This window comes from Schistosoma haematobium, chromosome ZW (assembly GCF_000699445.3).
Source record: "Schistosoma haematobium chromosome ZW, whole genome shotgun sequence".
Lineage (NCBI taxonomy): Eukaryota > Metazoa > Platyhelminthes > Trematoda > Strigeidida > Schistosomatidae > Schistosoma > Schistosoma haematobium.
The window spans coordinates 13359164-13384669 of NC_067195.1; the positions used below are offsets into that span (position 1 = coordinate 13359164).

The 25506-nt window shown below is 32.1% G+C and overlaps 1 protein-coding gene across 1 annotated transcript in view; it reads left to right on the forward strand.

Moving 5' to 3' along the window:
* MS3_00010303 (uncharacterized protein) overlaps positions 1–25506 on the forward strand; it is a 123154-nt gene that overhangs the window by 51095 nt on the left and 46553 nt on the right. Inside the window, exons 6-11 of the mRNA XM_051218665.1 lie at positions 9232–9339; positions 12484–12680; positions 13040–13241; positions 14275–14469; positions 16993–17208; positions 23192–23283. Of these exons, the coding sequence (XP_051070445.1) occupies positions 9232–9339; positions 12484–12680; positions 13040–13241; positions 14275–14469; positions 16993–17208; positions 23192–23283 (1010 nt within the window). The remainder of the gene's footprint in view (positions 1–9231; positions 9340–12483; positions 12681–13039; positions 13242–14274; positions 14470–16992; positions 17209–23191; positions 23284–25506) is intronic.

Here is a 25506-nt window from a genome sequence, read left to right on the forward strand (position 1 = left end):
CGCACTGCTGAGGAGTCCCATACTAGAACGAGACGGCCTGCCAGTGCTTCCAAGTTTTCCATGGTGGGCTAGCTTATGATCTGACTCATGATCTCAACTACTGAAATCACTATAGTATCCACAAAAACCCCTTCTGATATTTTTCTTTCAACATTTACTCTGATTAATTGATGTACAGTATCTGAACATGCGTTTGAAATTCATCTTCATATTATGAATTGTATTCACTAGTATCAATTATCAGTTCAAAGAAAAAAGAATACAAACTTGCCGAATTTCATCAATATGAATCTACATCAATTTTTTTTCATTTTTATCTCATTTTAAAATATTTTTTCTCAATGCTCACTTGTTTTGTTTTAACTGGGATTATTCACAACATCTCCAATGTAAAATACTTGTGTTGTACCCAGCCGTTCTGGTCATTGCTGAGTAAATTCTGGATATTAGAGTGTGCTTTTTTCAGCAAAGATTTTATATTAATATTCATTATAGCGTTCAGCTGAATATGACTGAATAAAAACACAAATTTATGAATTATGAGTAAGTGGTTGAAGAAAAATTGAAATCTTTAATATAAATTTTACACTTGAATATGCACCACACATGAGTTAAATGAAGAAATAGGATACTTCCCCATAAATCTGTGGCGCATCTGATTTTCAGGTAATTTTCCTCTCATTTAATCAGCAATTGTTGCATATAAGAGGATAATTATAACTGTGGATTTCATCTTAAACTCCAGCCTCCACTTTATTTGCATTTTTCATCCGGCAAGGTGGCAAAGCTTTATAGTAGCATGTTTATAGAAGATAATATGAATATAGCTTTACATAATTAAGATAAAATCCTCTCATATGCAATACTCACTCACTAACTGAGCGGATATTGAACAATCAAAATAGGATAGTTAACCTCACACATCTAAATGAACGGAAATTTAACTGAAATCAGTACGACATACATGGTGAACATAGAAAACGTTGTTGATAACTTCAGCACTTTTTCTCTCATCAGAAATTATTTATTGCTATCGATAGTGAGGTTTTGTTTAAAGTGTTATGTTGTTTATTTATTTACTTGTTTATTTTCCCTTGTTTCTGTTTAATCTTTTTTCATTCATGAGGATGATAAACAAAAAGCAAACTCCTGACTGATTGTTTATTTAACCCGGAAATTCAACTCTCCTATTTATTTGTTTACTTACTTGTCATTTACAGAAATGATTTGAATTTTTTTTTACCTTTTGAATTAACACTTGGGGAACAGTTTGAAAGTGCCCATATTTGTTTTTAAATTTATTCTCCTAAACAGCGCGCATTTCATTAATATAAAATTCAACTACTATTATTAAACGAGATAAAGTTTTAGTTGAGATTTTCAAATTGCTCCATAAAGATCCATGAACTGAGCACTTGTTGTTAACAGGCATACAAGTGTGTTCGAAGAAAGCTATAAGTGGTCGAATCAAAATTTAATGTCATTTTATAACACTGTTGACTGTTGGATTGAGTAGTGTTGTTAGGTTGGCATTACCTGTTTGGGGTCTGCGCGTTTATGGTAACCAATGGTTAGAGACTTTGGGTGGGATGTTTCAAAATTGACAGCAGTTGTTCAGATACATTCATTATTTATCTTTTAAAATTATCTTCTACTCCTTTTTTCATGGATTCAATCTTTCTTATCAAACCATGTTATCTACATCTAATGTTTTATACTATCACCGACACTAATACTATTTCTACATCTCTGGCATTTGTCTTGATAATCCTGTCTATCTCTACTGATATGCTGTGAGTACGTGGACCAATACACACTTGTGCTGTGTTCTATGTTATCCATGACTGACTGATTGACTGAATATGGTCAGAATAAGAACGATATTACGATTTACACTGAATAAAGTTGGCCTTGCTATAGTGCAAATCGATTGGATTGACCAGTTTGTGAAACATAGAATTTCAACTCACTTTTCTGGTGACATCATGCTCATCAATAAGAATTCAAGCTCTTAGTCTCAATTTAATCTAAGTTAGTTTGGTTGTGCACTGCTGTAGCGGCTCACTGTATAATAAAATATCATTACAGAGCTCTCTGTGCTTCATGATTTTCTAGTTTATGTCATGCCATGATAAAGACTAATTCTTGAAGATAACGTTCTTTAGGGCTTATGTCACTCGTAAGTATGCCATAATAATCATTATCATTATTATTATCAACGAATACGGATCAATACATTAGTAGATAGAATGAAACCAATAATTTAAATATTTTTCTGTTTGTTCTAAACTAGTGACAAATAGCACTACAAGTCAAGATCAAGTAAGTTGATTAAATTTTCCCGTTGAAAATAAAATAACCTTGAATCATCTTTTTAAAACTCTAGTCCAATAACACGATAGTGTACAGTTTGGATTGATTCTTGACAGATAAGGCACCCTGATAAATTGATTTATATTCATAATAGTGATATGATTGATGGAATTGAGATTCCTCGTCAATATCTCTTAATTTGGTTGTTCCGTATGAAATAAAGTTTTGTTAGTAGCTTGATCACTAATCGTTTCTATCTGAAGATGTGTATAGTTGAAATGGATATTTTCATCATTAAACTATTTTAGTTCAAAGAATTTACTTAAACTATTATAGAATACAGTTGTATACATATTGTAATTAGACTTATCGAGTATAGAAGTGCAGGTTTAGGCACACATTACAGTTTTATTTGTTATAATCTACTGTTTAAAACATACTTCGAAAACCTCAACGTTACGATACAAAAGACTTCAGGTGTACAAGAGTAATCGTGATGAGTCAATGAAACACAATTAATTTACACTACTGTGATCTGAAACTTTTGCAATTGATTGGTCGCTGGGTGGTGATCCATGTCATGTATGTCATATCCTTAGTGCAGATCGAATCTTATCGACCAAGTCGTAATGTGGCCACCAGTCTAAGTGACTCAACATTGCGTGCACTGTGTTGAGATAAGATGGTGGCTGGTGGTAGTCAACAGGAAACCGTGGGTGACATGGGGTCGAATACTTCAGGGAGCATCAGTTCCCTCAAGATTACAGGTACACCTTGCTGATGAGTGTCAAGTAGCATGAAACCTAGGTCCAGGGTTTCCTGTCGACTTCCTCCAACCACTATGTCGTGATCAGAAACGTTTGCCTCTAGTCCACAAATGATCAAGAAAACCGAAGAAGATAAACCAATTGATGATCTATGACTATGAAGAATATGTTTTATAAGAAAATATCACTCTTTGTATAAAAATTTTCTGCTGTGTGATTTTTATTAACAGCTAGAAAAATGTCCACTTAACAACACGTTTCATACTAGACAAATGTCAAAACTGAGTGAATAATTATCATCACATAAGAGAACGTACATCATTCTGAAATAAATAATAACTGGATTTATTGAATTTCATTTGAAGGAGTACCATATTCAATTAATTTACACTTGGTAGCCCCTTATTATAAATATTATTAGTATTATTATTACAATATGAATAAGTCCATTATTCGAATTTAATCACGTCAAATTGTAATTCATCCTAATCCTGATCATAATGTTAACATATGGTTGATAAAAAAACTATCTTTTTATTTTCTGGAAGGTCTTTACTACTTACTTAGCTAATAATAATAATACATATATAACATATAAAAGGCTATATTGTAAGTGTTTGACACGAAAATTCCCTGTTCTGTTTGGATAAAATGATGCTTTTATCAAATTTAACACGAATAAATATTATTCATATTTTAAGTGAATATATTCATTTCATTACGCCATGTTAAATATATATTCAATTAATATCTCCTAGATACATACATCTATGTATGCTTCTATGCATCTATAGATGTGATAGAATTCACAATAAATAAATGAATGAATCTTATAAGTTTAGACATTCTTAATATTAATATTAAATTGACGTTGCCTTACCTAGCTGCAAACGTAATTAATCCAATAGTCTTATTTTATTATTCACGAAAGAAGTTACTTTCGTTTGATTTTCTGTTCCGAAAATAACATTATACTACCAATAATAATAATGTGCTCACTGGTGAGTTCTAACGAAAAGCCCTGACCAGTAGTGGAGTTCAGCTGTGTTGGGTGTGGGCAGCGTATCCATCCAAAACAACGAATGAGAATTGTTCAGTATAACAGATTGATTTAGGTTAAATATTAACGCTTTTGGATCGCGTCTCAGTGAACTAAAGGTTAAGTGTCCGCGCGCCAGACCGACTTCGATTCCCGGACGAGTCCTCGTGTATTAACACTGCTGAGGAGTCCAGTACTAGGAAAAAATGGTCATATAGTGCTTTTCGGTTTCCAATGATCATCTAACTAAGATCAGTTTGTGATTTAAATTATGAGTATCCTACAATCTCTACATATAATAAATTGTTGTATACAATGATTCAAGCTATTCAGTGTTTAGAATCAGCACTGAATACGTCAATATATCAGTTGGCGACAGCGATGACCTTGAGTTGATAAACACTTTTCACAAAAGCCAAACAAATACATAATACACTTTGTACTTGTTAATGATTAGCTTCAACATGGATTTCATTATTTTTTACCTTGGCTTATGAGATCGACCAACAAAAGAATAGTAATAAGGTATTAATTTATAGAGTGAACATTGGATGAATATTGTGTGCTACATCACAAGTTGGCTAAAGTAAGAAAATGAGGATAACTAAACTGTACTGTGTTCATTACAATGCCGGTTTGATGTTATTTATGGCGTTAAGTTCCCACTGCTTTAGGTACTTTAAACAAGAATCACACAACCGTCCATTGTTCTTTAATTTAGCATGAATTCTTCAAGTAACATGAGTTCATGATGCGAAATCCTTTCAAGTCATATATAGGTTATCTCTGTTAATTATCAGATGAAATTCAATTCCTGTTTCACAGAGTATGTAAAAAACAAAGTGTTGTAGGATTCATAGATATCTGTATGGATTATGATTACTGGGCAGCTTTGCAATGTGTGAATAATCTAGAAATTTGATTAGAATAAGCTTAAAATAGTAAGCGTTTTGACAGAAACTAAGATAAAATTGCCATTGTTTAATCAATATTTGTGTACTTTTGCTGTCATTTATTTTCTCCCTCGGTACTTCCTTTTATAAATTTAAACTATTTAACATACCAAAGTGGAAGTTAGTTTATACTGTTTATATTCTACTAGTTATTCAGTCAGTCGGTCACAAACAGTATGATATACTGGCATGAATGTACATTACTATTTAGTACAATAAAAATCAAATTATCAAGATAGATTTCAGACTAGTATAGAGGTATGAACAGTTTTACTGGTAATAGAAAATAATAAACAGAGTTAATATAATTCGAAAATAAAAAGGAATTTTTGGAGTAATAGAATATAAGATAATTTTAAAACCCTAGATTTAGTGACAAATAATGAAAGTAAATGCATCTGAACTATTGTATTCGATTTTTGAGCCATTTCACTAAATATTTTCGCATGTATCTTGATAATTCCAATAACTCCAAACAATTAGTTTGGACCGTCTAAATTGGCTCAAAGTAATATTCAATCATTTGATAAATCGATGCCACGTCTTAATTTTGATCACCTTTTGCTTTCTTTTAACCGGCACTCCTACATCAGCAAACATGATCCATCGAAGTAGACTGGAGTCAAGCTCATTGCATTAGACTGTACCAATTATCGCTTTATGAATGGTTATTGGTCGGACTAAATTTATTCCGTCATTCTTCTTATACAAAATCAACTTCATATTATGAGTAATTTGTTGTCAGTGTTTTTGTTTATTCTCTTAATGTTCAGTGATAGCCAGCACAAATGTCGTATTCGTCACAGATTGGTCTCGTTTGGATACCACTGAAATTTGAGGGACACTGGGCAATTGTTTTATCCCAGTATGGGAGTTGTAGGAATTCTTTCCGCAACTCTCTAAGCGAACTATTTCAGTCCGACTAAGAAAATAAGTCATTGTAATCCTATTAAGTATTTTGTGATCCTTTGTTCAACTACATTTCCTAAAATATCATTGTAAGTTTATTGAACATATATTCGTGAGCGTAATTATTCACCCGTATAGGTTGTTTCTTTTTCCAGATTCCGTGTGCACATGTGTTAGTATGTATCTGTTTATGTATCGTATACACTATTGTTTGACCTCGTAGTCTGCATTTTTTTTAGTTCAGTGATCGTGGCCAAAGTCAAATTTCCATATTTTTCCTACTGTATTCGTCGTTTGTCTGGCCATATATAGATACTTTGAATCTATGTATATTCCATAAATTTTGTATTTTTAGCATTTCGAGTTCACGTTATTACACACGAGTTTAAGTCGACGAACATATATGAAATAAAGTGTGAAATATATAATTTGATTCAAGTCAAACATGGGCTATAAAAGTCTCTTTAGCCGCGTTTAACCTCGATCCCACCAGGGAGCATTCTCTGAAAAACCTGAGGGTCCTAAACTCTGATTCTTATAGTATTATGAGTTTGCGCTGCTAGAGAGTCTCAATCCAGAAAGAAACTGCCTTCTAGTATTCTCTGATTCCCAACCTTACCGCAACTTAGATAAGTCTTGTACAACCCACGAAATAAACCAAACTCCGAAAACCTCTACCAATCAAACTACGTATCCCCTTTCATTCTTACCTAATTACAATTAATTTCTCATCCTCACTTGACTTTTGCATTTTCATTTGTTTTGTCTTCATTTTCAATTTCTTTATTCTGTTTGACTTTTTTAAAAAAACCATCGGTAATGTTATTTCTATTTTGAAACGGAAATAATTATTAATATTAATCAATTGAGGCCGCTCCTATCCATCCTTTACTTTCGTTTTTTGTTAGTTCATACTAAGTCGCGGCTTTCAGAGAATGTGTTATGTTCTGTCATTGTCCAAGTCTGTCACTGATGTATATACTTCATTTAGGTGTCCTCAAATCAGCTATTTGAGTAGAAAAATCAAGTATTTTATTTGATAATCAATTTTAAAATATATGCACAACTCATTTATAAAAGAAAAAAAGATGTAATATATTTCCCTCAGAAAACCAGGCCATATTTTCAACTAATGGCGTATATCTGTCATTTTTTTCAATTTAAGCCAAATCTTACCCAGTAGCTTGCTCTCATCATCATCTCTCACTCATTATTTGGCCATGAACCGATATGTTTAGTTGCCCTAGCCTGTCAGACTGAACAATGACTAGGTAGGGAGCAGTTGAATCGTGTCAATAAAATCATAATTTATATGATAATGTAAATGATCCATTTTCTTATTCCAAGATATCGTTTACTGAAATCACACTTAGATATTGTCATTCAACTGTTGTGGAAAAATGAAATTATGCAGTTCAAAGGCTGACATAACACTTACTAAACCTTGCATCTGAATTAAGTTATAGGTCTTGTGCACCACCTTGGAAAAGTAAAGGAATTTTAAGGCGAAAGTTATTCCCGATAAAGTTGAATATTGGCTAGCGTGGGATTTCAGGATACATATTTATATCTACCTGCATCCTCATGCTGATTTTCAGACTAAGTTTCGAAACCATTACTTTTCTTCTCAAGCATACACAACGTGTTTTTAACTTGGTTATTAGGTTCAGATAGCCACTGGTTTTTTTCAAAATCGACAACCAAGAAAACAGAAACCCTAAAAATAAAATTTATACCTGTTTTCCAAACTAATATTTATCTGAACTCAGTAGCTCAATGGATAATGCTTTAGGATTTGAAACGGAAGGTATTGGGTTTAAGTCACCGTTTGAATATCAATACTGAAGTGTAACAACCAGTTAAGATTTCAAATCGGTTGAAACGCTTGTTCTGTTCCGTACTACCAACCACTATCCAAGTTTGCTTAAATACGTGTAATTTGGTGACATTATCGAGACAATCTGCTCTGGTTTACAATACTTAACATTAAAAACAATAAGAAAATACCAATCTTAAACAGAAGGAAACTATTCTTTATCAATATCTATGAATATTAAGTGTTATTGATCAAATGTTCACGGGTTCGTTTACTAAGATAATGATGTGATTTATTCATACGTTGTTTATCGCTCATATCATTATTGAATTAGAATTATCTACCAATTCAGTTGCTCTTCCAAGTACTCGTTTGTTTTGCTGGGAAACAAGAATAATTCTGGAGAATCTGTCATACAAGACATATTTTTTGTATTCATTTCAGTTTCTTTTTTCTGTGTATACTTATTGAGTTGTCGTACAAAAACTAAACCACTCCCTTCGTCCCGACATATATAGACACAGATACACACACCTCCGAATGTATCCACTTTTTTTTATTTCCACTTGTTTTATCCTTGATTTATGTGGGAATGTGTTTGTGTGTGGAAGATTAAACTTCATAGCGTTTTGTAATTTCTGTACTGAAGTTTTTCAAATTACCAGTTGGTATATTACTATTATTATCTTATTGTTACATACGCTCATTAAAAATTGGTATCCAAATCTGTCATCCGGGTATTTTCAACAAAAATTTGTATTAGCAGGGTATAAAATGATACAGAATCGTCTCAGTACACATCATGCATATCGAGATGATGATAATGACTGTTGCGTTAATGTTTGTAAAAAAAATTAGATATAGATAATTCTTGTCTTAGCAACTCACCTATTATTATTACTATAGGTTCCATTCTTCATAGGTTGACCTTAGTTGGGGTACTACTGAAAATCAAGAAGCATTGGGCAGATGTTTCCTCCTAGTATGGGACTTCTACTGCAAAGTGCTTCTATGACGTTGCCAATGGTCGAACACAGGATCTTCATGTATCATAGCTAGTTCTTAACCATTGCGTCGACGTCTAGTGGTATAATTCTAACTTCAGACAATTTGCAATGAAAATCGAATTCCATTGATGATAACTATTTCATTTTCGACACGTTTGATTACTTTTCAGTACAAGACAGATGTGTCGAAATGCTCCTTGATTTGTCATGTTACCCTAACTAACAACAATCTGTGGGGAATGCAACATAAATGAAATCAGTCATCACAAACCACTTAAATCAAGGTTTTTTAAATATTATGTTTTGTGGATTTAAGTATCGTTTTATTATTTTCTCAAACTTTTTCATGAGATTATTCTGAATTAACTTGAAAGATTGAGATTTACTAGTAATTGTTTCGAGTTTTTCTTTTCAAATGTATTTCCAGCTCATCAATATTACAGTCAGTACCAGTGTAGTTGCCAAGCTACCGACAATAAGAAATCACAACTTTTCTCGCTATCTACAAATCTTAAACCAACAGATTTCGATGAAGGTAAGAAAATGTATTTTTAAATTAATAGTTCTCATTAAAATCAGTTAAATGTTTTATTTAATGCTTATGTGATACTTGTATTTATTGTGCGGTGATATTTAAGCGAGAGGGACAAACTTAAAACGACCACGACGAAGTTCCAGTAATTTTTTAGCGAATCACAAAACAGCTTTTGTATATTAATAGTTTATGGGAAAGATAGTGATGATGCTGAAAAAATAACCAGATTTTGCACAATTAGTAAGTCTATTGATGTCGTCTACAGGTTACAATGATAGTTAACCCTAAAAAAACACCGAAATTTAATATAGACTGTCCATCTTCTCAAACCCTTTAAGGGTCCAAACAGATTTGTAATGGTTCCCACATTGTACCTAGTTAGAATTAGAGTCATAATTTTCATCGAAAACCGGTATCAGCTATAATGTACAAGCGCTCTGCAACTATATTTATGAGTGAATTTTGTTCAAACATAAAATAGGCACCCGTATGATTTCGATAGAACAATGAGAAGACGGAGTTGATCTGAAAAATGTGATGTATTTGCACTATACATTTCGAACAATCTGGTCACACATATACTTGTCAAGGCATTTTTATATGAAAATTAATAAAGGTCAAACAAACCCGTATGATTATTTAATCCGTAAGATTTTGCACAACCAAGTTAGGATTCGTTTCGGAATTAAAGGTTTATGGTATGAATCCAGGGTTAGTGTTAATTTGCTTGCTATAAATAATCAACAGACACAAAATCAGGCATTTGATACGTCTAACACTATTATTTTTCCTCTATGGTTACAATAGATTTTCGTTATAATTGTAGACGATTTGAGCTCTACATGATTGTATTTCTACTGAGCGTTAAATATGCCGATTGTCTAAGCAAATCACCTTTCAGCCGTTCCACCACAGAACAGCTGGCATCGAAAATTCACGTTCCAACATTCACCCACTGTTTTCAGTCCGGTCACTAGCCAGTCAACCTATTTGGGATGGTAGGTTTTAAAGAAATGAGTTTTCAAACTAACATAGCTCGATCGAGTTATCAAAGTATCGAGTCTTGACCACCATGTCAAAGTGCTAGTGTATATATATATATATATATATATATATATATATATATATATATATATATAGACTGTTAATAACATTCTGTTTCCTCATCTCTGATATAGTCATCTTCATGAATGCTGATAAATAAACCAAATGTCTCGACTCAATAACTCATCCAATTTTGCAAGTTTTCTACTCTCTCCTCTTTAAAAGTCAAAACCAGTTGAGTGAAGATGAATATATATTGATGATAATCAGTAATAACCATATGCTTTGCGCAAATAATCTATTTTCTTTTAGTTATCAAAACTATACTTACTTGTAATTAAGTTATCTGATGTTAGTTATGACAATACTACTACTGACTAATATTAGTAATTAAAGTCATAGTAGTAATCATCATAATAGCTAAAGTATATATGTATATATATTCATTACAGTACATGTCATGAAATCTTAGAATGTATTCTGGACATAACATTAAATTATAATAATTGCTTTTGATACATGAAAAATTATTCATTCAGATACATAGATGCATCATCTGATTGTATGTTATAATCTCTAGTTTTCTACATTATGTCTTATTTTGCCATATCTACTCTTTGTATTCCTATACATACATACATAAGCACATATACATTAGGACGGTTCCCATTTAGCTCTTTGTTCACTCCATTGTACCTATCCAATGCATATACCATCTAGACTAAGTGAGGCAGACACCTGTTCATAAGAGAAACTAAACTCTGTAAATAATTGGATCAATATGTCTAATGAAGATTTATTTTTTAAAAACAAAACAGTCCAAGGCAATAAAGACTTGTCCAAAAATGATATTTCTTGATAGACATTTTTACTTCGTTTCGTTTCTTAGATTCTTTAGTCTTAAACATTGAAAAGTTTTTGCTGAAATATCTTTTCAACAACTACCCATCAATGTTAGACCACCATTTAATAACTTGAAGCCACTGGACTTCCGTTCACTCCTAGTATGGGACTACTCGGTAGTGTGCATCAGTGGAAACGCGGCTAGGAGTCAAAACGAGGACCTTCAGTCGTGTACGAGAACGTTTAACCTCTAGACCACTAAGCTAGCATCCAACGGCGTTGATGTCTAACTTCAATCAGCTCACTATATTTCGCGACCATCTCCCATTGTCTCCGGTGGTACCTGTCTTACACCTGACACGGAATAGCTTCACTGATCACAGATTCACACGGGAACTATGGAAATTTCCCCTCAAAGCTCATTAATAGTGAGAACACGATATATTAAGTATAGGGTTGAGGAGGTTGTTGCGTTTCATTGAAATGAAAGACCGATCGATGCTAGGGTTATGCGTTCGCACATGAGACTAAATGTCCTGGGATTGATTTTTTTGTTTGTGGTGGTGGATGTGCACTGCTGAGTAACTCCGTACTGGATTTTTCAATAGTGGTTTAACATTGATAGGTTCATGATTTCAGAGAAACTCGAAAATCTCTACAACCTTATACTTACATCTACTCAAAATGTAAATCAGCAGCTATTTGTATTAGTGGTATGTATGGTATCGGTACGTATTGTGTCGACAAAGTCTGTGTAAAATTGCATGCAATATATTTTTATATCAGATGGTCGAAAATAGCAGATAGGAAGCTTTGGTCTTGCATGTAATCGACTGGATTTTATCAGTATTGAAAGGAGTAGACGACCATGACATTGAACACTACGCCAACAGGCAATCAATTGTGAATAATTTGGGCGATCAATCTTTGCTTTCGCTTCTGTGTGGTAATTTCACAGGTTGCAAATATTATCACAAGGAGTACCATTTCCCTCAAGATTGCAGGTACACATTGTCGATACGGTCATATTAGCACCAAACCTAGGTCAAGTAGGGGTATCGTGCCGACTACCTACAGTCATCTAATAAATTCCGTTACATTCACAATCATTCTTAACTTCTTGATTTACTCCTTCAGAAATCATTTAATTTAAACACAGACATACGCGTACTATTTGCTGAAATTACTAGATAAATAATTTGATATTCTATTTCTCCTTTTTTTTACTTTACTTGTTTTTCAAAAACAAAATTGCAGATTTTATATTTCAAACAAATTACACGACAACATTTGCTGAACAAACAATTGAATCACATGTAGGATTCATTGAATTACCAGAGAATGAACATGAAAGTTACTTCAAATTCAATATTACTGGTTACAGTCTGTTAAAAGATGTACAAGTTGGTGTGGTATTTGTAGAAGGTGGACAAGCAGGAAGTAGAACAAATGCAGTAAGAATCATTATTGCTAATATGTTTTCTTTAAAAGATTTTGATAGTGAAGTTATATAATAGAGGTTGAACGAAAGGTTGACGAAAGTTGAAATAATCTTAAGAAGTGTATGATTTGTCGGTTTTAATGCTGCTGAATGATAAGAATGAATGAGTAATATATATATATATATATATATATATATATATATATATATATATATATATATATATATATATATATATATGTTTTGTGTGACCTAGTCATTTGTGAAACAGTGGGACTTTGTGATATATAATAAATATAATTCAAATCATAAGACTAATTACAATAAACATAAGTGGATTATGTGTACCAATTTTTTGTTTTTGTTTTCTAGAATATAGAAGAGACAAGTGTACAAGCGTTTCTAGGCATTAATGTTGGTTCCGATCTATGGTCTATACCTGTTTATAAATATGAACTACAAGATGTTTGGCCAGATTCTGTCGATAATAGCGTGATCTCAGTTACATGGAGTATGCCAAAAGCTTTATCAGCTACAAAATCATCTGTGATTAAAGATGTTTTTCGGGCATTGAGTAAGTTGTGGATGAGTAATTTTTCTCATAATGTTATCGTACTTTTCACTCTCCTACTCACCCGAAACACACTAACATGCGTTCGTACTTCGTGCTGATGTTAGATTATTCGATTCAGTCAACAGAAAATACGAAGTTTATAGTTCATCCCATTTTTTCAACCATCAGCTAAACGGAATCTATAGTCTTGGAAAAGAACTTTTACTTCCATCATGGGATTCAAACAAATGTGGATTACCTACATCACTACTTACAGGCTTGAGATGTTACCTTTGTGTATCTGTATTCAATCAATGACTGACTCTGGTAATTATCGAACATTAGTACAGGTAGATTTGCGGAGGCTGTGCTTATACATCTGAAGCGTTTAAGTTCAGTAAACATCCTCTTTCACTCGTAGTTTTCTCATTCGGAAGTCGGTTATGGGCTTGCGTATAGAAAGTTAGTTTCAATATCAGACAACGCACATCAAAATAGGTGATAAAATTTTAAGAATACCAATTTCTACTGCAGATTATCCACAATGTTTTCATTATGTCCATTAAATGTACCATGCATGTCCACCATTATTGGTAAATTTTTTTCGTTTATTTGTTGAGTAAGTGTAGTTTGCTTTAGCGATATTAACTTCGAACTCTAAATTTCACTATACGTGTGTTATTAATCCAGTATATTGGGCTGTACTACATTGCGCATAAAGGATATTTGAGTAAAATCTTCAACCCATTTACTTGAAATCTTTGGTGAAATTTACTTACACCGTAGCCTGCAGTGTTCTTCTGCTGAATGAATAAAACACTGACTGGGAGTTTCAGAGACTAAACGCTTGTGTTCTAGACGAAAGACCCTTGGGTCATGAATGCCCACCTTTGAGAAGTCCCATATTAAAGCGAAACTTATTTATTCAGTGCTTCTTCATTTTCATTTGGTCATTGAATTGAGATCATTCTTTTTAATGTTAACTATAATATAATAAAAATATTTTTCAAATCCAATCGGTCAATTAATTTATTATTAACAATTTTAATTTTAGTTATTACGTCAAGTGGGGTGAATACAGTTCGTGCATGGGTTTGGCAAAGAGATTCACATTTATTAGATATTAGAGCTTATCATCAATTAGACGAAAATAATGTCGATAATCAGTTGAAGATATTAACCTTACAACGTTTTGGTTGTTCCTCCAGCGAGACCGAAGATGAAGTTGTTGCCAGGGTTCAAATTAAAGGTTTGTACAAAACTATGATAATGATATAGTAAATTTATATATATATAAACTTTTGTGGTACTTGTCTCTTATGTTTTACTGTAATTTGGAATTCTTTAGACACTGTGTTCATCCACAACATTCATTTTATGTATATAACTGATACCCTGCATAATGATAGTTTAAACAATATCACTGATACTTACCTTAATCTAAACATAGTCTGACTGCTTAAATTAGTCAACAGTCTTCTCAATAAAACTTTCAGAGCTCATATAAAATATTAGTCACCAGAGGACGAACAATTGTCATAAAGATGTTAATTTTAGTAGAGATTGTTCTTGAAATGGAGACAAAGAATTATAGGTCTTTCAATTAAAGCCTGATGAAGGTTAAACATTTACACCAGAATTCAGTAATCTCAATAAGAGTCAACCTAGCTAGTGTCAGTCAATGTACATTTGCAAATTAACTTTGAATAGAAAAACCTTTACGAACTTTTGATTTTTATGTATTTTACTGTCAAATAAAATATATTTACATAACTTTATAAGTTGCTACAACGTTTTAATTTGTAATTCAATAAAAGATAATATTCAACACGATGTATTCTGAGATATAATTGTAATATCTCGATACTTTAGTGAGAAAAAAAACTACTCGAAAATTATCGATCATATTATTTGTTCAATGAAAATTTCAAAGGAAATTTGTGCTTAATCTTACTTGTTGAAATGTATTTATCATGAAACAATTTTGTGTATTAATCAGGATAAAATCTCTTGATAATTTCGAATATAATATCAGTCTATGAAGTCATTAATTTTTGGCGAATGATCAACGTTAGCAGTGTGAAATATGACATTAGACAGAAGGCAGGTATGATTATTGCGAGAAGTTACTAGGTATTTACATAATACATATACATAGCCTTCAGTCGTCCATTTGCATCTTTGGGTTTTTTCTGTCTTCTCGTCTTGTGTCCAAATATTCTGCCAGCGCTGTGCTTTTGATGCACTGAAAGCCTTCACAATTGTCGCAACTTCGAAACCACACTCAGTTACACACTACTTACAAGCATCCTTGTGAGCAGCATCCATTACAGCAAGTGTTAATTACCACTTGATTGTGGAGTCTCCTCAATTATTGTAACCAGTTATTGAGAACGTAGAGTGACATAGCTTGGAATTGATTGCAGTGGTGTAAATACATTCATTCTTTGTCTTTCCTCAGGTCCAGAATTTTTAATTATATTATTTGTCATTTTTATTTCATGATTTCAATCATCCTTCTCGAATCATAATCTACTATAAAGTGAAATTAAAAGAATTCAAATCCCAAGGCAACTAGCAAAAACTAAATAACCAATGTAATCAAGAAAGTTGGTCATTTGATGTAGTTAAGCATCAGTGATATAGTGGATATTTATCAAGCTAAATGATGGATTGCCCGCTAGTATTCTAATAATCCTTCGAACAAAAATAAGATAGTAACAATCTATTTGTAGATGTGTATATGTGAAAACAAATTTAATTGGAATTATGAAATATTTATTGAAATAATTATACGTTACTATTATTTTTATTGAAGTAAAGTATTAAATTGATTACATGTTTTGATCACGATTCTAATTATTTCAATTATCAATTATTACAATTTAGAGAAGTATTTCTTCCGGTTTAAAATATGAATAATTATGATTAATAATAATACATAAAACGGAGTTCATAAGTTGTTTAGATAAGAAGTGAAATCCAGGATACATGTTCTAACTTTTTGGTGACTCTTTACTCATATCATCCTAGTATAGATGTCCAAATGGTATTGTTATTCAGAATTGAATCTATAGTAAGACCTTGTGGATAACATTGAGTATCATTAGGCTACATGAATTATTTTCAGCTCCATCTTGAAAAGTCGATATTATACGAATAAAAAGGAACATAAAGGTAAGGTAAATAACTGCGACGTCTTCTTTCACATTAAAAGGTACCCAGAATAATATTACTAAAAATAACTATCTAATAAATACACACGTATATAAGATATATACTTATACAAGAGTGTGCTCAGTGAAAAGATTCAACCAACCAATACAAACGAATTAAAATTCCAGCCAGTGGCTATCTGGATTCAGTACCTAAGTAAATAGCGTGATAGAGTTTGAGACGAACAGTACCACGTTAGAGTCCCGAAACGAATACTAAATGTGGTATATAGGCATATTCAACCGACGAGGCCTAAGTATGACGAAATGCACATTCTGGATCCCACTGCTTGCCACAATCTATCTCTGCTAACAATGCTTTTGAATTGATATTAATATCTAAGCAATTCACACATATCAAAAAAGGACTGATCCATTGCAGCCCAAAATAATAGTCGCAAGATCCAAATAACTATTTACTTATAGAAAATTGATTTTACTTATTCTCTTTCTAATCATATAGACTTTTTTGAATAAATATCAAGCAGTCTTTCGTTGTTGTTCAAAATCTCATTATCTCACATCTTCTGTTCTTTTATGTTGATCGATTTTCGTAGACGGACAATGTAGTACAGATAATAATGACATTATTACATGTACACGTACAATTCATGGTCAAATAATTCAATTTAAGTTAAACAATCCATCTACATCGGATGTTTATAAATTATACATGAAATCTGTTGGGGTTGAGGATAATGTTGAATCAGGTTCTAGTATTGAATTAGCTACCTCTGGATCACTTGGTGAAACAGTTAAAGAAGATATTAAGGGTTTGTTATATGATTAGTATTGTGTTTATTGATTATTATTTTCATGTTTGTAAGAAGTTAGTAGGATTGATAAGTTGATATTGTCTCACCACCATTGTCTATCCTGATGAACGATGTTTCCTGGTGTGTAGATTATGTTGATTGGAAGAAAGCTATGGAGATTGGCTCACTTTCTTTCAATCGCTACTGTGATTATGACTGAAGATATTTTTATAGCTATCAGAGAGATATTTTACTTGTGATTATTTTTTCCTATCCATTATCTAATCAATTAATTTTATGTACTTTATCAGCTAGGGGTAAATGAATTGTTCAATTTAGGAAGTTGTTATTAAGGATCCAGTTGATATGACAAAATATAACTTTCTTCAGTCGATGTGCTAACTGAAGCTATGAAGAAATTAGCGTACAAAATTTTTGTATCAACATTATACTTGCAAAATTCTCTTTATTTATAATAGTACACTAGTTATGTTTATGTTTCTATCGCTCAGAACATCCCTAGATGGCCTTAAAGGTTGGTATGGATTTTTGTTTAATCTTTTTACTGAAATAGTTTGCGCAGATAATATTTTTACAGTTCAGTTAATTAGCGGTCATTCACATAATGAATAAGTAAAGGAAAAGGAAAGCACCTGTATACGCCTGAAATTTTAATCAAAACATACGGCTGATGGTTATCTTGACATTGTATCATCCTTGGAGTCATTGTAACTCTTGTCAAGAACTTAATTAGCCTAGCTCGTATATTTCTCAGATCGACCATTTAAATCAGGATGATTATGCTGTTCGAAATGTATTGATTTTTGCCAAGTTGCTTTTCTCCAAATTCAAATTAATTAAATTTTATTAGACAGATCATGAATCAGACTGTACAGAGCTGGTTTGTGAAGCTCTTGAATTTCATATTTTACACCACAAACTGATCTTATTTAAATAACTGTTGATAAGGTAGTTAGTATCTAGACTCAGTGGCTTAGTGGATAAGTATTAAATACACTAGGCTAAAAACGCAATGTGACACTGTTAACTACAATCCATTTATTGTATAAAAATTCAATTCTAATCATTCTTGCCAATGGTCTAATGAATTCAATATTGGTTGGTAAACTAAATGATAGTCGAATTTTTCTTGAAGATATAACGAATTTCTTCCTTTTCGATTATATAAGTTATTTTATTCGCAACATTCAAACGATTATGATATCTTACACATATAATCACAAATTTAAATGTACTTTATTTGAATATTTATATGATTTAAACTTGTTATTTATGTACAATGTCCTAAATCTAATTCAAAATTTCATTACACTACTAAGTTGAGGTAGTATTTTTTCATTTAAGCTTCAATAATTTGTTTGTTTACTTTGATTTGTATCCATTTTCAAGGACATTTATTTAGGGGGGAGGGTGGGGATTAACTCACTTAGTTGACAGTATAAAATAAGTATTAGAATTTATTTGTAAGCAAATAAATAAATAACTGGATATAAACCATGATGAAGATGATTTTATTAGAAGTTTAAACGAACTTTTTTTTCCAAATTTCCTCTTTTCGACACTAGATTCAATACAATCCTGATATATATATATTCGAACTAATGTCATCTTATGATACAGAGACGGTTAGTTTACTTCTTCACTGGAATGGGAGCTCATTAATTAAAGGGTTTAACTTTCAGACACTAACTTAAAGATTCATCTACATTGTTATGGACAACAAAGGCGAATATCATTAAACCTCATATACCATAGTATAGGTTAAAACCTAGAACATATATATGTATAATCTTCAGCTGATTTCTGTTTATTTTTAATTCTTTTTTCCCCTTAAAAATATTCATTCATTTAAAGAATAGAGGGATTATTATTATTCTACCGCTATCATTTCACCATCCCATTAATTGAAAGTTAGTTATCAGTGGACTAATAAATAATAACAAACTAAGTAAAGGTGTTATTACTTCATTTTTCGGCAGTCTGATTCCCTTGGTAACATTAAAACTCATTTACCTAAGTAATGAAAAATCTAGACATACACATATTTCTAATATAATTATAACTTATTGTAGACCGTAGATATGTGTGTATAACTAAATGATAAAAGGGTGTTACTTGTTCACATCGCATCCCTCGTACAAAAGTTACAAGCAATACTTATTGATTACTATGTCTAAAAAGTTAAGATTGTGTTTGTCCAAAAACAAGAATAGAGATGTGGGGTAAAGAGGCAGTTTTTTGAAGTGGAGAAAAAATTAAGAAACTGTAGTTTAGACTATACCAAAATGTATTCACCTTTGTATCACACATTTTTTCACTATGTGTCCATCTTGGCAAATTCTAAAGTACAAGTATTCTATTTAGCTGAATGGGAATTTTCGTGGGTATTAGTTTGTAGTATTTTGTTACACACTGTTCTCAATCAAGGTAACATTGGAAACCGGAGAGAATGGTATAGCTGTTTCTTCTTAATATGTGAATCTTTAATATTGCATATCTGCAATCCCACATGGGATTGAATACAGTTCTGATGAAATTTATGACTGGTTTAGTTCAGACATATCACGATGAAACCGTTTTCATCAGTAGTATCGAAAAACCGTGGCATTATATCCCAAGTTAAAGTTGAAATTATGCTTTTGAACGCCGATTCAATGTCTATGTTGACCAAGCGTTCGTCGAATGGCCCGAAAGTTCCGAGTTTGAACCCACTGGAAAGTTATACGTGAACATTGCTAAAGAGTCCTCTCTTACGATTAAGAACTTGCCCCATGTTCTGCTTTTAAGTTTTATATCGATTAAGATCAATTTTTGACGGATACTGCGTGTGAACATCTCATTTGTTGGATAAAATTAATTTCCCACTTGATTAGTCGTTAGGTTTTGTAATTTAAATGTTGTTGTGAGAAAAAAAGATTGACAATAGCTGGCTGTTTACATAGTTTCTTTTGTCACTGACTGTGTTTTAGAATCCCAGGGGGATATCAGTTTCCTCGTGATTGTTATTACTCCTACCGACTAGTGATAATTAGCATGAAGCCTAGATCTAGCACCTAAGACCCTCCGGGGGCCCGAAAAGTAATTCACACAAGTTATTATAAGGTTGCTAAATGGAGCCTAGGCACTACTCGGTCCCTTATTAAACCTTGCTTGTCAGTTCAGGATAAAACTAATCTTCAACAACGAACCCATTTATAAACACAGAAATTCAAAGAAATTTTACTGATCGAAGCTAGGAATTGAATAGATAATTCTTCTTTCAAATGCATTTCATCCTTTAGACTTAATTAATTTGCAATAAGGCAAATTCATCAATGTTAATAATTTATTTATGCAAATAAATGAAGGCACAAGTTTTATTTAGATTTAATAATTTTGACTTTTTATGATACATAACTACTACGTTTACATAAGTAGTTTGTATTTTTAAAACCGATTGTAGGTCAAATAACAGTTGTCTCCACAAAATTTAAATATTTTCAAAACACGAATTTCAGCGAAGGGATCTCTTTTCAACGAATTTATTATTAAGCTGTACAATCGTATATATATGAAAATTTTGTTTTTTTAAAAGTACTAATTCCGTGAGGAAATGTGAACACAATTAATAAAAAAGGTTATAATACTAGATTACGTAATATGAATAATAACAATAGATTTAGTGAATGTAACAAGGTGATTAAAATGTTTTTGTCATAATAATTAAAGGTCATAGAGATGTAAATAATAATAAATAAGGTGATATGATGAGTATTTACGAATAAAACAATGAGAATATAAGACATAAGTAAAAGGGAGAATGCAGTAATAATAATAATAATAATAATAATAATAATAATAATAATAATAGGATAATCAAAATAATTAAGGCCAAGGTAATGATAACGATAAGACGTACTTCTTTTGTACGCATAGTTCTGGTTTAAGCTCCTGGGTGGTAAGAGCTTCGGCTATTTTGTAAGAGTGGGATACGAAGAAATCTGGGTAGATTTGAACGAACCATATAAGCAACCTTAAAGTCAATTTGTGGATCTGTAGAATGGTTATGGTCGAACAGGTGTTCAAGTATAGAACTCCTAACTGCTTTCCTTTCACCCTTATAGAATCAAACTGGGATATGTTCCCGTATCCGAGTTGAAAGCGAGCGCTGGCTACGGCCAATGTACCTTGCTCCACAAGAGCAGGTGAACTGGTAGATGCACATGGAGGCGACCAGACGCGGAAGCTTATCTTTTATGGATACAGAAAATAAGTTTCTACTAGTGAAGGTTATTCGCAGTTTTGCTGCGTTGTTGTTAGACGATTTTTGATTACTTCTGATGTTCGATCACCTTTAAATTCCAGACTTGTATAAAGTTTTTCTTCGGAACGGAATAGCTAGAATTCTTGTCGTGACTACTTCTATTCATATTCTTAATTATTTTGATTATCCTATTATTATTATTATTATTATTATTATTATTATTATTATTATTATTACTGCATTCTCCCTTTTACTTATGTCTTATATTCTCATTGTTTTATTCGTAAATACTCATCATATCACCTTATTTATTATTATTTACATCTCTATGACCTTTAATTATTATGACAAAAAACATTTTAATCACCTTGTTACATTCACTAAATCTATTGTTATTATTCATATTACGTAATCTAGTATTATAACCTTTTTTATTAATTGTGTTCACATTTCCTCACGGAATTAGTACTTTTAAAAAAACAAAATTTTCATATATATACGATTGTACAGCTTAATAATAAATTCGTTGAAAAGAGATCCCTTCGCTGAAATTCGTGTTTTAATTTTAATGTTTAAATGGGAATTATCTGTCAATTTTATTATCAGAAGGGGTTTTGTGTAGATTGTAGTAATTTCAACAGTTGAGAACATGAGTCGGTTGTTTATTTCATCCCAGTTGATAGTCGAAGAGTAATTTCCATTTTAGTATGAAATAGATGTATTCGTTGGTCTTTTCATGTATATAATTTTGGTCAGAAACTACGGAACCGTTGAAGGTGATGGTTAAGTTTTAAAACCAATGTTTTCATTGTTCAGTAAGTGTGTTGTGGCCCACAAATTCGGTCGTATTTTCCGATCTATTTACTAAAGATTACCTGTCAAGCTCTCACTTCGACTAAATTATTGGCTGCTTTGCACTGATAATGTTAACCATGAACGGTAACAGATAGTTCTTGACTTAGAAAATGAAATATTTAGTTAAAATTATCAGTATATTCTAAGTGAACGGAAAAATAACTGAAAATAGTAGATACAGCTAGTACTTCAAACGTTGCGGATAACCTCAGCTATAACGACAGTCGATACATGGACACATATTTCACCGTAATTTGAAACAACTTAACAACAACTATCAATTCCAAATAGAAGCTCGAAACATTGGCTGCTGAGCATTATGCTTATAGCAATAAGAATGTTCGAGCCATCCATTTTCATATACCTAATCTCAGTGGACAAACATTAGCACAAAATATACAATGATGCGAGAAATTTTTAATTTATGGTAAGTTAATTCGTGAATGTTCAGAGAAAATATGTTTCCTTTCAGAATGGTTATTCGCTGACCAACCAGGGTTTCATGCGTGCACACTGTTAAGGAATTTCACTTAAGACGAGAGTGGTGTCCAGGTTTTCCCGGTTTCCACTAGTTAACTAACTAAAGTTAGTGCTTAGTATTAAGACCGAAAACTCAACGATCTACGCAAATCACCAACATAATTAACAGTTGGTAATAAATTTTAAAACACATCAATGATTGCACATTGGATTAAAGGGAGATGATATAGATTCCAACTACTGCTTCCTTCGTCTTTTGGAGTGATTTTAATGACCACATTTGTTCATAGTGAAAATAATCCTTAATCTGTGCAAATAAATCATTACAAAACCATTTTTCTACTTTATTTCACATGCATTTTCATTTGTTTTTGTTTTTGTCTTTTGTGTTGTCAAACTTAGATGCTGGATTAAGTCTAACTGTTGAAGGCATTCATCATAATTATGAGACACAAGAAACTGAATTAGATGTCGCCGTTCATATTGCTTCAGAAGTGAGTGTGCATCATTACAGTTATTATTATTATTATTATTATTATTATTATTATTATTACTGCTCAAATGCTATTGATATCCCTAATTGTTCACATTTCATTTATTTTTAAAACTATAATTACTCTTTATTTTTGTTGTTACTAAATGCGATAATATGTGATACATTATGTTACTGCCGTTAGCTCCAATCGAGTTGCAGTTATCAAGCAATACAATCTGAAATTACAACTTGAAAGACATTGCAGCAGAGTTCAATTTTTTTAAAAATATACTTCAGTTGTGGCTATCAATGAAATCCAAAACACGTCTTTCATCCTATTTCGGACTTGTCAGTTGACTGTACCTGTATTCTAATGTTGATGTTCACATTCAAAATTGAATTTACCACTCTTCACTTTATACGTCAATGAATTGTACACTAAGCAACTGAACCTAAACAGATAGCCTTGTGTTTAACTGGTACGATAATAAAACTTACACCAAAAAGGCTAATTTGAGGAACTCCTCTCAAGATATATATTTTTGAAAACTGATCATAATCGAGTCTTGAATATTAATGGTTGAATAATATAAACATTGCTGAGAAGAATTCTAATCGTTCAACATCAGACACTGTTGAAACCAAACCATAACAATTCATTTACTTAAATTTCATGGTTAACCAAAACTTATCACTGAATCACCATATTTAACCTTGACTATTAGTTGCAAATTTACCCTCATAATGTAACTGCTAGGGCCGTCGCAAGTATAGTCAGAATTTATTAGAAAGGCCAAGATCTCTTCCTGAACAATAACCGCTCGCATATTTTTTGCCAATTCGATTTTCCGCATGACCTTTGCCCCCCTGATTGGTAGTAATGTTTTTTAGTTCGCTAAATTGCTATGTGCTCGGTCATATTCTACGACTATGGTAACAACTTTGTACCAGTTTCATTTGAGTTCCTCGTTCTGCCATAATATCAAGTTACCTATAATTCCGTTTTCTTATCTTAGCCGTCAAAATTTGATGTGTTGAGCATAATTGACTGTTGTCAGTTCCCAAGAGCACCGATCGTATTAGAGAACCTCAATCGTTTTCGTTTCTAATTTCGTAACATTGTAGGCCGTACTGAACCCCAATAACAAAACACAACAGTAACATTAACTCCAACTACAGTTCTGAAGGATGCACGTTGTTGTATGTACATGTTACATGAGTTTCCAAGTGAACAGCTGCTAAAAGCTCACAGGTTATCTTATTTTTTTCTTTAATAAAAGTTAGTTCTTTCCATAAGGGATAACCTCAATAACACTTTTCTAATTCATATTTCCAGAACGACCTTTACCAATTTGTTATTGGTTGTTAGCATTTTTAGTCTCAAGCTCACTACGCATTGTTATATAAATAGAGTTGTTCTATTTCAATTTTTGACTTCTGTTCAGAATTCCATCTTCTCTATTTGGAGTGTGGGTTATTAACTTTACAGTTTTGTTATGTGTCAGAAGTCGTACTTATAAACCTTCTATCAGTCTCATCCTTAACAAAAACTTCTCAATTCTTCGAAATCATAAGCTTTCCATAAACCCCAATCGTAACTGTATTCGGTAACTGACCACCAGAATACTTAGCTCACTGATGATGATAATTGCTTAGAAATGCTAAATTGACGTTTGGGGTGTTTTTTCTTATCTCACCTAACAAATTATTTATCAAATGTTATGCATACTAACAGGAGTCAATCAATGCAATATATTACAAACCATGAGCTATAAAGTACAAACGCACCTATGTGTATACTTATGCATGTTAGGTCAGAAAAATATGAATCAGCAATACGGTTCTAAACTATAAAAAGGTAGACATCTGAACCATATATACTGTTTATAAAATTAGTACATAATTATGGTGTAATTTTTCAAATCCAAATGGGATAGAAATAATGATGAAATGAAAAAAATCCTCAAATGAACCGCATTTCAGCAAATTTACTTTTTACATTGTACGATTTTCAAATTATAAATGCTATATATTACAGCATAAAACAAACTTCACTTTTTCCAAGAATTATGCCGACTTATTTAGCAGTAGGAGTGTAGTTGGTAAGAAAACTTACCTGACTTGGCTTTTCTACAAGTCGACACTCATCAGTAAGCGATAAGTACAATCTTGACGAAACATGACGTTTGTCACTGATTAGTGATTATTCAGTTGTACAGTGAAACTCCGCCTGGAGTCCCTC